The 16839-nt window shown below is 46.9% G+C and overlaps 1 protein-coding gene across 7 annotated transcripts in view; it reads right to left on the bottom strand.

Annotated features, from left to right (window-relative positions):
- The window catches only part of NRK (Nik related kinase), a 105775-nt gene that overhangs the window by 59705 nt on the left and 29231 nt on the right, over positions 1–16839 (bottom strand). For 6 of the 7 annotated variants that reach the window (XM_055817849.1, XM_055817846.1, XM_055817851.1 and 3 more), the window contains 4 exons: positions 10931–10987; positions 3247–3372; positions 2356–2466; positions 323–413 (listed from right to left, as the gene is read on the bottom strand). In XM_055817849.1, the coding sequence (XP_055673824.1) occupies positions 323–413; positions 2356–2466; positions 3247–3372; positions 10931–10987 (385 nt within the window). Of the gene's footprint in view, positions 1–322; positions 414–2355; positions 2467–3246; positions 3373–10930; positions 10988–13894; positions 13913–16839 lie in introns of those variants that run through there. The other variant, XM_055817852.1, reaches the window with a different exon arrangement.

The raw sequence follows: 16839 nt of genomic DNA, 5'->3' as shown, positions 1-16839 counted from the left end.
AAATAGCATAATTTATTCCCCCAAATTTTTCACTTTGAAGTCTTTACACGCTGGGATCTGCTGTGATGGTGTTGTGACTGACTCGACAGGTTCTGTGTGTGGCTGCCCAGAAGTAGCTGTATTCCCCTCAGGCTGTGAGTGACATCCTTGCAGAACATGTCATGTTTTCAGCTCCTTCTATATGACAGCACCTTATAAACATAAGCATGAATGCTACTTGACATATCTGTTGCTGTTAGGTTACTGAGGGTTCTTTCCAAAACAAGATGGAGATCTTAAATTCTTACAGACAGGTTTCGAGCACACATTTCAGGAAACTTACCCAGTTTTACTTCTGCATTTTCTGTCAGAAGAACATTCTGTCCTTTAATATCTCGATGGATGACATGGTGAGCATGAAGATGCGCCAAGCCCTAGAAAGAAAACCAGACTGTCCTTATTCTTTCTTCCTATCACCATGAGTGTGGCACTGCTGCCTTTTTACACTTTTACCCTTCTCAGACTTTATCACAAAGAAAGTCCTTTGGATGTTGTTAGCTGCACGAAGACCCCTGTTTCAGGGAGGAGAGAGGACAGCAACCACAAATTTGATTGTCATCTTCATCCACAGCCCTAATGGCAGCAGAGCATCTCTGAAGCCAAATGTGATGAGAACAACACAGCAGTATTTAAAACTTCTGTCTCAGAATCAAGGGAGCCTCCTTATACCATGTGTTAAAAGCAAGCAAAAGAAGGAAAGAGCAATGCAGGATGCTCTGTATGAGGACCAGAGACAGCAGTTGGCTGCCCACAGCCCCTTAAATTCTGCATTCAGCAAAACCATGTTCAGTGGTATATGGACCACAGAAAGTTGAAAATACCATGTCAGACCTCTTTTTGAATACAGCAAATATTGTTTCCATTCAGCTAACATTTGCAATATTCTGTCTCCTCCTTTGTTCCAAAATTGTCCATGGTTAAACTAGTGTAGATAAAAAGGAACACGCTGAAATAATAGGTTATAGTAAACCAGGGGATGCTTCACTCGAAATGCTTAGCCTCTGTAATATTAATGGCTTCAAATAGAGCTTCCACCCAGCTTCTAAATTTTCTAGAAGGAAACATTGTCAATCCATGTGCAACTGGGCCCCTCTGTTTTGAAACAAGCACGATTAAATCCAATCTTTTGTTTTCCACAGAACGCTGTTATGGTTTTCAGTTGCACGAGCGTAAACCAGATGTTTTAACATCGCTTTAATAGAGAGCATAGCCACACAAAGAGCGACCTGACCAGCTCACCATTAAGATTTTTTTTCTTTTCAGAGAAGAGCTCCCCCCCACCCCCCTGCTGTAGATACTACAATCTGCAGCCTAATACCAAATCCTTGTAAGATGGCCAATGTTCTCTACTGAGCGCACTTCTCAACCCCTCTACTCCAGAAGCAGATTTACTCCTATTCAAGCATTACTTCGGCATGCCATTTGAATTCCAGCTCCCAGAATGCACATTTATCTTACCATTATTTAGGAAAGAAGTAAAACTCCATTACAAGGAAGACGGATCAGTAACTCTGCAATGGGTTTTGAATTTAGAAGAACAGTTTCCAACTTTTTTTTTTCCAGGCTAGTTCACTAGATTACACTTGGGAATTGTTTTATCCTCTGTACTTTCCAGGAACAAAAGAAAAGTAATTTAAAAGGGGGAAAAAAAAAAAAGCCCTTAGCCTGCATAGAAAGAAGTATAGCCCCAAGAATTGTCATGGGGAATAACGCCCCAGCAGGGCCACCTTTAAGATTTCAGAATGCTGTTTAGTCAACATTGCTTCTAGTAGTGCAGAAAAGAAACCCCTGAGTGCGTGCAGGTAAAGGAATTACGAACAGAAAGATCTTACACAGTGTGAACAGCTGAAGCACTGTGCAGTAAGACCTCCTGATGCAACGGACAGAATTACTGAAAAAAGAAAATGTATTTACTTTTCTAGATACCCAGAATCTGGACTTTCAGAAGACAGCTATTTGCTGGAGGAAACAGGAATTTTCTGTTCTTTATATAGAAAATAAGATTAACTGCTATAATATAGGATGTCAAGTGTATTTACTTTTCTAGATGCCCAGAATCTGGACTTTCAGAAGACGGCTATTTGCTGGAGGAAACAGGAATTTTCTGTTCTTTATATAGAAAATGAGATTAACTGCTATAATACAGCCATCACACTGGCTCTTTGGGCTCTTCCCAACTCAAGGACCACAGCCCACGAGCCCCACGGATAAAAACCTTTAAACAATGATGCTCATTAGCAACCTGTGTTAGTGACCAAAGGCTTGAAAGGCCTTTTTGTTTCAAAGGAGCGACAAAGCTCTGTTGGCCTGACTCACCCTGAGAACCTCTCTGCAGATGTATGCGATCCAGTCTTCCTTGAAACAGTTCCCTTTCGTCTTCTTTACCAGGTCGGTGACGGAACCCGCGCCGCAGTACTCCATCACCAGCTGCAGGAAGACAAACGCGATACACCTTCACCACAGCCCTGGCGGGGTGCCAGCAGAGATACCACATGCCAACACCCAGGCCACCACCGCCGAGGGGTGGCAAATAGACACCACCTTCCCAGATGCCACCCAACATCAAATCTAATTTCCTGAATCACACACAATGCTGAATAAATTAAAAAAAAAAACCTCAATAGTGCTCCTCTCCTTCTGCAGGTTATGGGTACTTTTTTAAATATATTTTATTTTTAGAAACTACAAAATAAAATGAGCTAGTAACATTGAAAACCACAGGAATTTCTTCAAAATTTGAAATTTCTCATTTTGCTGCACAGCTTCAAAAATCCTGCGGCAGAAAAAAATGGGAGGATTCATTTTTCTTATTTGCTTTATTGCCAATTCCTCTGTTCCCTTTTTTTATTTTCCAACTGAAAAAAAGGAGAAGAAAAGAACAAGAAAAAGGAGAGGAGGAGAGGAGAATGAGTTCTCTTTCAATTAAAAAAAAAAATACAGAAAGGTTTCATTTGGGAAGAAAACCTCAAACAACAAATCAGAATGACAGCATGAGTCACAAATATCCTAACATACTTCATGCCCACCCTCAAAGGCAATCACAGGGGATGGAAGATGTCTAGGGAGGAGCAATTTTTCTCTTTTATGTGTTTTTCTTCAGAACAATGACTTCAGAGCTTCACTGAGACAGAGTCCAAGCCAAGCATACCGGAGCTCTGAAGAAAGGAGCCGTAAATCCGATGGACAGAAATGACACTAAACGCTTACCCAGAGCTGATCATCTTGGCCTGCAGGACTTTTCTTTACAAATGCACCGTAATACGTAGCAATATTCCGGTGATGGGAGTACTTTTTTAGCATGTTTATCTCCAGCTTGATTTCCTCCTCTTCATTCTGCAGCAAGAGAGCAGAGGGCCCCTTAGATGACCAGACATCACCGATCTCCAGAGCTACCCAGAGCTGCAGGGCAACCTCAGTCTTTGGAGGCTTCCAACACCCAGCTGGAACCAGCCCTGAGCAGCCCGGCTTGACCCCATGGCTGACCCTGCTTTGAGCAGGATGCTGGACCAGAGACATCCTCAGGCTCCCTCCAACCTGAGTTACCCTGGGAGATGTGACGGAAGGACAGGCTCTTCAACCGATGATGGAATAAATCCATAGGTCTCAAACAACGGATTGTTACAGTTTGACCCGAGGAATCAAAAAAATCCTGAGTTGGCTATAACAATCACATATTTTTATATATATAAAACATATATATTACATATATAACAATTTCCTCAGGGGGGTTAGACAGGACCTATTTATTACTCCCCCATCTGTGGTTTCTGTATGCAGTAATTTAGTCCTGGAGAAATTAACCAGACTCAAACAAAAACAAAAATATTCCTAACACTCCATTACTTAAATACTTGGAAAAGTACCCGGTGCTCACAGCAGCCACTCTGTCTTCTCAGTTCCGTGGAGGGTCTTGCTGGGAGGAAATCAAAGCCAAGAAGGAGGCGACTTGCCACAAATCAAACGCCACAGCCAGCACAGGGTTAGGATCTGCTCCTTCCTTAAACTTGTGAGGCTACCCCGCCTGGACCATGGAATTTTTTGCCCCCCTCCCAACACCACGCCATTACTTACATCCCTGGCGTGCTGGGAGTAAGCACACCCCTAGATGCCTCCCTCCAGGCACTAGCTCTGTCCCCTCACTATCTTTGTTTCAGTCTCCTCAGGGCAGACATCCTCCTCTGCCCAGCATGGCACCACACGCAACAAGACAACTAACGGGAACACAAGTTTTAATAACCACATTGGGAGGAAATGCCCTTTTTCAGGAAGAACTGCCTGATACGAAGAGGTCCTCTCAGAGCTGGCCCGTCTGCTCTGCTGCCACCAAAAGAAATGGTGCACAATACCCAGTGAAACGCACCAAGATTTTGCTGCCTCTTTTGCTTTAACAGGAGATGAGTGGTGCTGCAAGGTATCCGAGTATCGGTTAAAAGGAGTATGACAAAGCTGAAAATTAATTTACCTTGCTGCAAACCATCCCAGTCAGCACTTACTAGCTGAAGGGAAAAAAAAAAAAATCAGGCAGCAAGAACAGCTCAGCCCCACAGGACATTTTTATGCGCTTTTCCACTATTTTCCAGTAGCTTTGCCATCGAAGCGTTCCTTCAACCATCACAACAGACTGCTTACAACACCAGCTGCATTGTCCTTTCTACCTGTAGCAAAACATTAAAGCCTGACAGGCTGAAGCCAAACTCCCTCAAGCATGTGAATATGATGTGTCTTATTAAACCCAACCACACAAAAATCATTCCAAACAACAGAAGGGACCGATATGTTTTCCCCAGCAACATCAATCCACAGGAGACACGTTACCAGACCAAAGCCTAATTGTCTTAAGCTTTAGGAAATGGGAAATGTAAAATAACTCCACTTGAAGCAAAATGAGCTATTTCAGGTTTCAGAACAGCCCCTTTGTTGAACACAAGCTCTCAAGCTGCACACATTACATTAGGTATTTAATTTATCTTTTGTTTGCAGCTAAGGAGAAAGGAGGACCCTTAATCCTTGGCTTGATACAGCCCTGGATGTTGTATGGTTTAGATTAGCAAGGGCGAGGAGGAGCCCGGCGCAGCACCTAGAGTCTCCAAGAGAAATCAGAGCTGACTCCCAGACAGCGTGCAGAAAATCCTCCGTGAGCCAGGTCCAGTCCTCCTTCTCTCTGCACGTGGCCAAGGCACAGTCAAAGGGAGCTGAGACCTTGTGCTGTGTTTTCTGGGAGTGGAAGCCAGGTCTGGTCCCTTTGGGACTCTAGATCGTGCATGTGAAAGGGTAGAAACAAGGCAGGTGAGGAGGAGGAGGCAGAGAATGACAGGGGAACAGCCATCCTGGACCTGACCACAAAGGTCCTGTCAGTGGTAGGAGTTTCTGCAAGGGCCCTTTAGGGAAGAAGAGCAGAACGCAGGACAAACAGGGAGGACTCCTCTCCTCCCCTTGCTGTCCCTTCTGCATTCTGCCCACTCCTCCTGCCAGGGAGGGGCAGCGTTCACCCTTGGGAAATGCCTTCCTCAAATTACTTCAGGTCTCATCAGATCTTAAAGTTTGGGGTTTTTTTTAACTCTGCCCATCTGCATGAACTTTGCACTGGTGAAGCCCAACTGCAGAAGCTTCCCTGCTGCGCCCTCAGCACCAGCGCAGCTCGCATGGCTCCTCAGGGAGCTGGCAGGTCTCAGCCACTTCCTCGGAGCTGCTGTCTCTTTTTCAGCTCTTCCTTTGCCCAATTAGTTTGCTAGCTGTCGGAACAGTGCTGGCACAGCTCTCATCCAAGCACTTTCTATTCCTCTGCAGTCTCGCCTCCCAAGTTTTTAAAACAAAGATAAGCACGTGCCTGTTTGTGAACACAGCTGGGATGTCAGGTAGGCTCCTTCACAGCCCCTGGCAAGAACAAAGGATAGCTGGACATGTGTAATGCTCCTTTCCCATTACCAGCAAGATGATCCAGTTCCTGCTTTACCTCGTGTCCTTATCTATTTACCCAGAAGGCCGGGACCTGCTCCCTCCCTGCACCTGCCTCTTCTCCCCTTGCCCATCCTTGCCCACAGAGGTGGCTGCCCGTGCGCGCTGCTGTGTGTGTCCTGAGGTGCAGGATGAGTGCCTGGGGAAGAAACTGCTTAGACAGGACAGTGAGCTTCACTGTGGTGCAGGAACCCTCTGAGCTAAGCTCTTGCATCCTCCAAAGACAGAGATGTAACTTCAAATACCAGTCAGTCTGTAAGGTAAAGGGCTATACAGGACAGCAGGTGGGCATTTCACAGGCAAGAAGTATACCATCTTCTCAGTGCCTGAGTGAGTTTTGGAAAAATTACTCTATTTTACACACAGAAACCAAGGCAGAAGGGTAAATGTGAGCGATTCTGTCCCAAGGGCCATGTCTGAGGCTCAGCCAGGAACTGAACCTGGACTTGCTAAGTCTCAGGGCTACACACATCCTTCAAGCAGGGCGAGTGGGGCAAAAGCACCCTCAACTTTTCAGTGCATGCACGTGCTCAGGATTTTCACTTTCCACAATCACTCTTTATCAGTGTTACAATCAACCACATCTCCCAGGGGTCTAGAAACCTGTGCATGAATCATGCTGCTTAAGGAAAGGAAACCAGCTCGCAGATGTGCAGGTGCAAAAAGCTGTTTGCTTTCACAAACCAATGTGTTTTTGGGCACAGATGGCTGCACGCACAAAGATGACAGGTTCATGATCAAAGGCTATTTTTGAAGATGTGAGTCTATCTGCAATGACATTAAGAAGCAAAGAACTAGAAAGCACACGCTGCTGACCTCAAACGGAAACAAGATTATCAGCTGATAAATACTTCACCAAGAGACCCCTTAGCACTAGGGTATTTCTAATGACAAGTTTCTCATTTAAGTGTTATTTTGCTATCCAGAAAGACTGAAAGCAAGGGCAGAGAGAGAATGGCCTGCTGCAGAAGAGCTCTTTGATTACCTGCACCGATAGCTGAAGAGAAAAGCAGCAAGAACCCAACCTCTTTGCAAGCACTCTGCTTGCTTGGCACCGTCAGATAAGAGGAAGCAGAGCCTGCATGGATGGAGAGGCACATGAGCACACATTGCCACCAGCTCCCCTTCACCCATTTCAAAGGGCTTCTCCCCGCTCCATGACATGGCAGCACTTCCCAACAGATGTCTCGAGGATCCCGCAATGACCACAGCATGCTGCTGCTGCTGCTCTCAAGAAACCGGCCGGGGGCTGCAGCTCATGACAGCGAAGGGCAGGTTTGGTTAGCTCTTGGCATGCCCCAGACCTTAGAGCTGAACAATCACAGCTGGGGCTGGTCAGGGAATTTCTGATTAAATGGTTTCTTGATGCAAAGAAAACACAGATTTGGTGAAACAGAATCTTTTGGCAGAAATATACTGGTTATGATAAAATGTTAGCTGAAAGACTTCTTAGACTGGATTTTCCAGTGGTGAACACATGATGCTGGGGGAGAGAAACCCACTGCAGAATATCCAAGTAGCAAAGAAGCAGCTCAGACCCTTGGGATATGAGATATCCTTGTTCAATCCTATCCTCTCCCGAGTCAGACAACACTGACCAGTTACTGAGCAGGTTAGTGACCAAGCCACCACCAGCCTGCCCTGGTGTGAGGCTCTGCCACAGCCAGCCACTGGAATCACCCCACTTTGGAAGAGAGATCTACTGGAGGCTTGAACTGGGGAGTCCTCTAAGCAGGTACACAGATCACCAGGCATTCAGCTCTTCTCTGCTTCATTTGGAGACAGGTGAAAGGAAGAAGACTGCATCTGTCTTGATTTTATTTATTTTTTTAACCTTCCTGTTTTCTACCACGTGAAATTTTCACTCCCTAAAAGAAAATTGTTCCCTGTGCAGCACTATCAGATCACATAACCACCTGGAGCTGGAAATGGCCACCGGGGCTACGAGCCTCCTGCCTCACTCAGGCAGGTTTACTGTGACAGCTTCCATTTCTCACAAGCCAAACTCCATGTGAGATGTTGCTCTCAGGTGCAATTTACAGGCAGGACACTGGAGACGAGGATTTCAATATTTTAAAGACTTTATTTAATGCCTCAAGCTGGCTTTTCAAGACCAAAGGATCAGAAAATAACTTAAACCTGAGCAGACTAGCAATGCAAGAGAAATACTGAATCCTTGACAGGCTCTGAATTTATGACACTGAAATTCTGGAGATTGAAAGGATTTCCGCATCACAGTTAGGACGCACTACAGCTGTGAGAGGCTTCAGTAACCAAATGCTATGAAGAGAGAAAAGGTACTATTTTACAGCAGAACTGAGCTTCAGAGATGTCCTGGACTTGTAGAGCATCAGCCTCAGCCGTACCCGTGCTCGTACCCCCTGCAGCTGCAGGGCAGGAATGCATTGGCTTCAACCAGCCCACCCACCCTGCGCTGCAAGACACCAGCTCGCGGCCCCTGGCCAGGCAGCGCGCTCGGGAGGCCAGCAGTAGCCCATTTCTTGCAGCCACGTGGCTCCCCCCAGGCGCTCTGGGGTTCGCACCAAGGTGTCCGAATGGCTCCAGATGGCATCTGCCCAGCCCACCCTGCCGCTGCACCCAGCCACCCACCGCCCGCTGTGCCGAACGCAGCGGGGATTCACCGCAACACAGCGAGCTGTGAGAGGGGGCTGGGGGGAGGACAACCCCTGGGCAGAGCAGACAGCCGCAGGAGGAGCCAGCAGCTACTGGCAGCAGCCACCTGAATCACTCCTGCGCTGGTGTCCCAACACCTCGCAGAGGCACCGGAGGAAACCGGTGATAAAGCGGAGCATTGCATCCAGGGCTGCCAGTCTGTGCCCAGCAGCGGGAACGCAGCCAACCCCTCATTAAGAAAGTAGGAGTAACAGCAGAAAGCCTTGCACTCACCCTGCACCAAGGTCAGACAGCAGAAATACTCAAGTACAGCTGAACTGGATTTGTTCAGCGTTTAGGGGGGGGGAAGGCACCAGGGAAAACCCCTCCAGGTGGCTGCACCAACACGCTCAGCACTCGGCTCTCCAGCTTTCACATAAGTGACTCAGCATGAAACCAGCATGATCTGTTATCACGGCCCCGAGCAATGGGACAGGCTCCCTGGATGATGCTGGCTCCCTAGCCTGCAAGGAGGCAGAAAATCAGACCTAAACAGCTGGGGTTTGTTCCCAGAATCATGCACGTCTATCAACATGAATTCCTGGAGCTGGACCGCAAGGCTGTCCTCCATTTAGATTTTGTTGCCAAGCGAGCAGGCATTACTGGGCGCTACAGATTGTCGGTTGCATACAAAGCAGACTGTATTATGTATAGCAAAGGGAAGGAAACCTTTCCAAGGTTCCCTTCCTGCAGTTTTTGCTTCAATTGTTTCAAGGCAGGGACTGTCACTGGTACTAACATGACAGCTCACAAGTGACATCTTCGGCCAGCCCTCACGCACTGCTGACCGACCCAGCAAAGCACAAAGCAGTTCAGACTGAAGTGCTGGACAACTTCTGAGCCTGTGCCGGGATCTGTCCTGTCCGCTTCTCTGTCAAAGCATGGAGGTGCTCTGATCTCAGGGGTCTGTCTGCGACCCAGACCCTGCTCCTCTCCATTCCAAGATCCAGCAGCCTCACGTTGGGTGACTGCCATTTTTTAAAGCCAAAGCACCTGATGATACACGTACCTACAGAGCTAAAAGAAAGAAACCCATCAATCTAATGTTGCACTCCTTTAAAAAAAGCACTCTCCTCTGTGCACAGAGAAGAGCAAAACTGGCAGTTCAACTGCACATGCACATTTGGCAAGGTAGCAGCCACAGCCAAAGCAGCCCTTAGGTATGCTTTCTAAAAGTATTACAGTAGCACCTCAGTCCAAAAACCCAACATGCAATTCAGACCACGTGCTGCTCCGGCTGGATTCCTGCACCATCAGCGGAGAACTGCCCCGGACCTGCTCTCCGTGATGAGGCTCACGCAGACACTGCCTTGCTCTGCTGTCTGCCAAGACGATTAGAAGACATACAAACACGCAGGCAAGGCTCGCCTGTGCTTGCCAGAGCACCACGTGTAGACGTGCCACTAGCAGACTTGGCCGAGAGGACTTGGCTCTGGTTTTTATTTCAGGCGATAACCCTTCCACAACATCGCAAGAGGAACCTGTCCTGGAGTTCTGTTCTCCACATCGACACTGCCAGAGCGACAGGATGGGAGGCTGGTCTTCAGTGGTACTAGGTGCATCCTACCAAACCGTGGACTTCCAGCAAACTCTAGGAGGGGAGGCAGGCTGTCTCCCCAACCTGTCTGGGGCTCAGGCTAACACGGTCTCAAGGAGGCAAGCTGCTTCTCTGCCGGCTGCACTCTTAACAGGAGAAACAAAACCCAATACTTAGCAACTTCTTCCGACACCCTATTCCAGCACTGACACCACTTTATAAATGTGATAGCGCCAATTAAACTGTCTCCCTTCTCTCATCTGTCAAACAACAATAAAAAAGTGCTACATTTGCATTTCTAACATGTGCCTGCTTGCTAGCTGTCAGGGTAGCTGCTCTGAGGAATAGCTGGCACGCGAGGGGAGAGGATGTGATGAAACACAGCAGGGGCAGCACAGAGCTACAGGAAATCTTTCTTTTGCTATCTCTGGAGACAGATAATCAACTAGAAATAAGCAGGAGGAGAGTTCTCCTCTTTGTTATTATAGACCTTCAAAATACATGGCAATGCATTCCCTTACCGCTTCGTCACCATGGTCAGGTACAATTGAAAAATCCATCTGTATTGACACCTCTCAGTACTTTATAGAACAGAAACCGGTGCTCAGCAACCATAGTTTATACCACTGGATTGTCTTTTATAAGCTATCCACCTTCTCATCATCTGCTTATTTATTTTTCCTTGCACCTTGATAACAACTTTTTTATTTTTGGTTTTGCACTCACCTCAGTAACATTCATCACTTTGATGGCCGCTAGCTGCCCAGTCTTCACATGGCGACCCTGTTAAAATGAAAAGGACTGTAAGTAAAACATGCATGCAAACTGCGTGTACAGTAACAAATCAAGCATGTAGCAACTGGGCTTGAGTACTTGCTTTCAAACATGTACCAACAACGTAGTGATACATAACTGCCATGGTGCAGTTGGTGATGTGTTATCAGACCCATGCCCTTGCCATGCTGTGAAGTCAACCGAGTTACCTTTGCAGGGTTCAATTTCCCCCTTTAGCACCCAGCAAACAGCAATCCTGGGAGACCTCTGCTGCCAGAACACAACATGGCACGAGTTTATGGGTCTCCATCCAACTCCTGTTCGACAGCTGTTGCCACCCCTGAAGCTTCTCCTTCGAGGAACTCTCAGCACAGACCCAGGATGACCTACCCAGACCAACCTTCTCGCCCTGCAAGCCAGGCTGAGGTGCGCTGGGGAAGCAAGGCGCTGGGTAGCTGGCACTGTCCCCACCTCCCCACCCCACATGTCCTGGCTCACCTCAGTGTAAAGAGAAAACTCTGGGTTTCAGTACATCAATCTGGCAACCTGTATGTGGCTGCCAAGAAACTAAAGTTGTATGTACTTTCTTACCTTTTTTTTTTTTTTAAAGGCTTTTTAACTGTGAAATGCTTAGTTTTAAAAATCCTTACTGCAGCTGAGTTAACTGCATCTCTGCTACCTCCCTATAAGCATGCAGAGGCTTTGTATTATAAAGAGGTAATCGGGGGGGGGGGGGGGGGGGGAAGAACTCTCCCAGGGTCTTTGACTCCGTGTGTGTATACGTACGTACACACGCTCCACTAGTGAAATCCCCACACCCCTCAACCATTATTAAGCAACAGATAACTGGTAATTCTGGACTAGGTCAGGAGCCAGTTCTTGAAAACAAAGCTAGGAAAAGGGAGGTAATAAGGTAATAGGGAATAAAGCTATTAAAAGAGCAAACTTGATATCGAGACTGATAAAAAATGGTTCACAAGAACGTGTATTAGAAACACAACCAGGAATCTTGCTGTAAATGGCACAGTTTCTTGGCTTGGTTAGATCAGGTTTCTCAAAAGATGCCACAGATGCAGCCTTTCACCGTGATAACCCACACTAATCTCATAGTGGAGGACACTATCAAAACATTTGTATGGACAGTGGATTGGCTACACATCCCAACTTCTCACCTCTATCAAATGTTCAGAAATGGGTCTGAAGCTTTGAGACTGCAATTTTGTTCCTGAAATAGTAGTGCCTGCAAAGCTATATATTGAAATAACTAACTGACATCGGTTAAGTAAGCCATAGGAAATCAGGAAATCAAATATGAAATGCTGCAGTTTGCAGACAAAATGATTTGCAGGTGCAATTTACACCTTCAAAATTAAAAGCTGAATTGATGTCATTTTAAAACCTAGGTCCTATCTGCACAAAATTGCATACGAGTGTTATTTCTAAGACTAAGCAATTCTGCATCAAAGAAAAATGATACCACGTTCTCAGGCGATATGTCACAGTCATGTTTTCTTTTACAGAAAACTAAATCCTGCTGAGTTTTTGTATATTTATAAGTGTCCTCTTTCCGTGGCAGCACTCCTGGGATTGCAAAGCTTTTTCTCATCAACTAGAACGATGGGATTTATGCATTATCACAGCCCTCAGGGGGAAGACAAAGGGGACACACCCTCACCAGGCCCAGAACACACATCCCACCACAGCTGAGCGCAGATGGGCAGTGACCAGTGCTAGCCCAACAGATGCCGGTGTTTGGTCAGCATCCATCCCAGCTGACGTCAATCCCAGCCAGCGAGCTTCCTCTGTACAGCCACAGCTCCTTTGTTGGAGGCCATTGTCTGCAAATGTTTCCAGGCATTGAATGTCTTGGCAGTATAGGGAGAGGGCCTTCCACAAAACACGGTCATGCTAGACATGTTGGCACCCTGACTTAACTCCAGAGTTTGTCTGGAGGCAAGTACGCAGGTAATGCCACGGCTCCAGGCACCACACACAGCAGGCGGCCATCCCATCCCATCCCATTGGAACGATGAGTCTCCCCTGGGCTGTGCACATTCTGCAAAGGATGATGTCAAGAATCAACACCGACTTTCGTAACTACAGTGAAGCACGGAGACATGCTTCTTTACTGAAAAAACACATCAATAAATGCTAGGCTAGCATCACACTTGATACTGAATATTCATCAGAGTAAGGAAGGGGGAAAGGCCTGGCATTCAGTTTTGATTTCAAAGCACATGACTTTGTCCAACTGTCCCTCCGTGTAACAAACACCCATTATTCCTCAGCCACAGCTATTCCTGCTGCACGCAAACCTGCCACTCTCATTCACTTATATTGTTACAAATAAGATTATAAAATCCCCCCCCAAAGGTATGAAAAATTAGCATTTACAGGAAAGAAAACAGCAAGCCCCTTTGTTTTGGGGTAGTGATTCATCTTTGCACAACAAATGTGCCCCTGTTAACCGAGATGTGCAACTTGATCCAGGCTCTAGCATGCTCCCGTGTCTGCAGCTGGGCTGGCTGCTGGAGGAGAGGAGCCTGGTGTGTGCAGAGGGCAGGATTGTGCCCTGTGACTTGTCTCGCTGCCCCATCGTCCTCACACTGCACAAAGTTACTACCAGCCTGAGGGAAACACACAGGGTTGCATCCAACCATCCCTCTGCACAGGCTCACCTGCAATAAATACTCTCTCACTGGGCAAAGCAGCCCTTACGTGGAAGTAAATTCTGTTAACCACATGCACTTCACACCCTCAGCTTCTTTTAGACCCCTTTAACCTGGAACAAAAGTGCAGTTCAATCCACCAGAGATTCCAAACCCTTCTGGAGAAAGGATCGGTAAAAGCTCATTCCTGTTGGTCTGCTCTAATTCTCTACTCACAATGATTCATTTTCCACAACTGTCATCCCACCTTTTGAAGACTCTTCCATGTTTCTTAGTTGCATGAAACTGAAGCAGCTCATCCTCTCCCACCAGCACAAGCTGGTGCAGGGTAATGCGGAGGGCTGCAGGTTAACCTCGTGAAAAGGTAAACATAGCTATATATTAACATCCGCCTTTCATCAATTATCTAAAAGGGATGAATTAGTTTAAAAGTGCGTATAAAAAAAACCAAACAAACCTTGGAGAGTGTAACTAAATATGTATCTACGGCTATATATCTATGGGAAAACATTTCATTATGAGATACTAATTTTACTGCCATCTTGGCAGATTTATTTTTTATTACAGTTGTACATTTTCCCAAAGTAAAGGACTGATCGTTATCGTAGAGCAATACATCTCAAAAGCCTCTGCACCTGCTAATGTATGCAACAAACAATGTGGCAGAATTACACAGCACACCCCATCATTTCTCCCCACCTCTGACATCATCCCAATACACACAAATAAAAAACCTTTCCTTTAAATATTGCCAAAGGAAAAGGTTCGGTCAGCGGAGACAAAATAATCCAAGAACCCTGGGGACATCCCAAATTTTATCCTTCCTCTTCCCCAGAACATTGCTGTCTATTTAGTTAGTTATGAACAAAAATTGGGCTGAAGCGAGGCCACCCAGCAGCTCACCCGCACACCAGCTGCCCTGTCAGCAGTGGCTGCACATGGGCACCCACGGAACCCAGCACCCGCCCCCCCAAAAGCAAGCGTGCTAGTGCCAGCCCCCACACCGAGAGGGCTGAGGCTTTCAGAGGACAAACGTTCCTGCGAAGACCCACCGATGCCCGTGCAGCTCATCTGAGCAGCGCGACACGCTCCACATCACACCTGCTTTACCGCACAGGCCGTGACTGCGCTGGCAGTTCAGGAAAAAACAAAATCAACCCACAGGTTTCTCTTCTTTACACTGGTTTTTCAAACTGTTTCATTTTCCTGGACATCGCTAAAAGCAGCAAACATCCTGAACCCAGCCCTGGGCTTCTTGTTAAACACTGAGACTAGTGCCTAAGTAAGGAAAGGTTTCAGGGCCTGGCCCCTTGTTTTTTCATTTATCAATAAATCTCAGAGGTGAGCCAGAGCTCATGGGGAACTCACACATTGCTACTTCTGTTGAAGCCACAAGGTCGAGCTTCTTTGAATTGCTTTGAGAAATGTGGTGATGTGATTTTTGTTTAAAGCTTCTAGGAGCAACTGGCTTTTAACTTCTTCCCAGCTAAATGATATCAAAAAAATCCACTTACTTTCAGTGGTGAGACATGCAAAAGTTAATAATTTTTGATTTAATCCAAAATGGGAGGAAGAACACAGGACGTGGCTCTCCCAGCCCTCTGCAATCCACCGCTGCCCATCCTCTGCAGATCTTTGCAGGGAATCAGCCTGCTCTGCAATGGAGGATCTTGAATAACATTTCCCCAGAAACTGGGCAGAGGGCAGGAATGGTCAATGGGCCCGTTTCCCTAATAAAACGTTTCATCTTTCACTCAAATGCTCCATTTGGGAGCAGGTTTCCACTCTGGAGAATGCAGCCACACATCCCACAGCCATCTGGAAGTCACCGATGTTCCTACCCAAGAACACAGCACTCAACACCATCAAGCTCATACAGAGCTTAGACACGAACGATTCTGAAGCTCAATGACTCTCTAAAACTGAATTTCCCTGCCTACATTTTGATGAAGTATCCAAGCTGGAAGAAATTCTCGTATTAGCTTTGAGTCCAGCTAAATTCCTTGTCTCCACCAGAAAATATTTCCGCATACAGTCTGCCGCAGTTGCCAGTCAGTCACTACAGCAACAGCCAGCAAACCTGGAGCCAGCACACACATTTTTCAAATCTGCACAGCGCTCACTGCAGCCACATTTAAGCATGATGCTTTATGCCAAAGATCTGGTTCTGATGAGCTCCAAGCATGCATTATCTCTGCAGGGAGATATACATGGAATAGGACAGATTGCTCAGTGTTATGTCCACTGGATGTGTATTTACCTTTTTAGATCACTTAGATAAAGGCATCGCTTATCTATGCCCTCTTGACTGAGGGTCAAGACACGTATTATTTTTCTATTTACATCAAACAAGAGTATCAGCATTAGCGGTCAAGCTATTGGTTGATAAAGGGGTTTTACATGAATTAAGTAAATTTATAAAGCGATGCATTCAGTCACGTACAAAACCTTTCCCAACAAAAACTCCGGGCAGTCCCTGGCTTGGGCCACAATTACAACCAGAGAGCCAAGGTCCCAGTGACACACACCTGGGATGGTAAGGCTGTGAGCCACGTGCAGAGAGCTTGGCTGGACAGCTTCCCTCCCAGATCCTGCAAAGACCTCTCCTCCTGGGGGTGGCAAACAGCTGCCGTCAGCTTCTCTCCCCACTCGTGAACTGACAGATTTGATGTGCATGATTGCAAGTCCAGGCAACATGACCCTGCTGTCCCGTTACAGCGCCGCGCACCAAGCCAAGCCAGCCCACGGCAGTCCCACCACACGCTTCCTTTTTGGCAACAGGCGCTCGTTAACGTCCATGTGTTTCTGGGTCTGTCTGATGTAGCTGTCCCCATTTAACCGCAGCAGGAAAAAGTGCATGTGAAGGGCAGGGACTGCCCTGCTGCAGGATACCCAGGCAGCATGAAGCTGGTGGTTTTGACCATGCAAAAGTCCCTTTTTGTGTCCACGTTCCACCTGCAACCAGAAGCACGACCTCACTTTTCTCTCCCTTAAAAAGCAGCATTTTTGGCGAGGCTGCAATGCCTATGTGCAGGGCTACCCCCCAGATGCTAGACGCCTTGGACACTTGCCAGTTTGCACCTTTGTACCCACAGCAGAGGGCAATTTCACATCGAACACACCCTGCCACCAGGCACGCACACGTGCAGCACACTTATGCTGTGCACAGCCACAAGCAGCTCACAACACCTG

This window comes from Falco peregrinus, chromosome 13 (genome assembly GCF_023634155.1).
Source record: "Falco peregrinus isolate bFalPer1 chromosome 13, bFalPer1.pri, whole genome shotgun sequence".
NCBI lineage: Eukaryota > Metazoa > Chordata > Aves > Falconiformes > Falconidae > Falco > Falco peregrinus.
The sequence above is the reverse complement of the archived record's forward strand: the minus strand, read 5'-3'. Positions and strand labels throughout refer to the sequence as shown.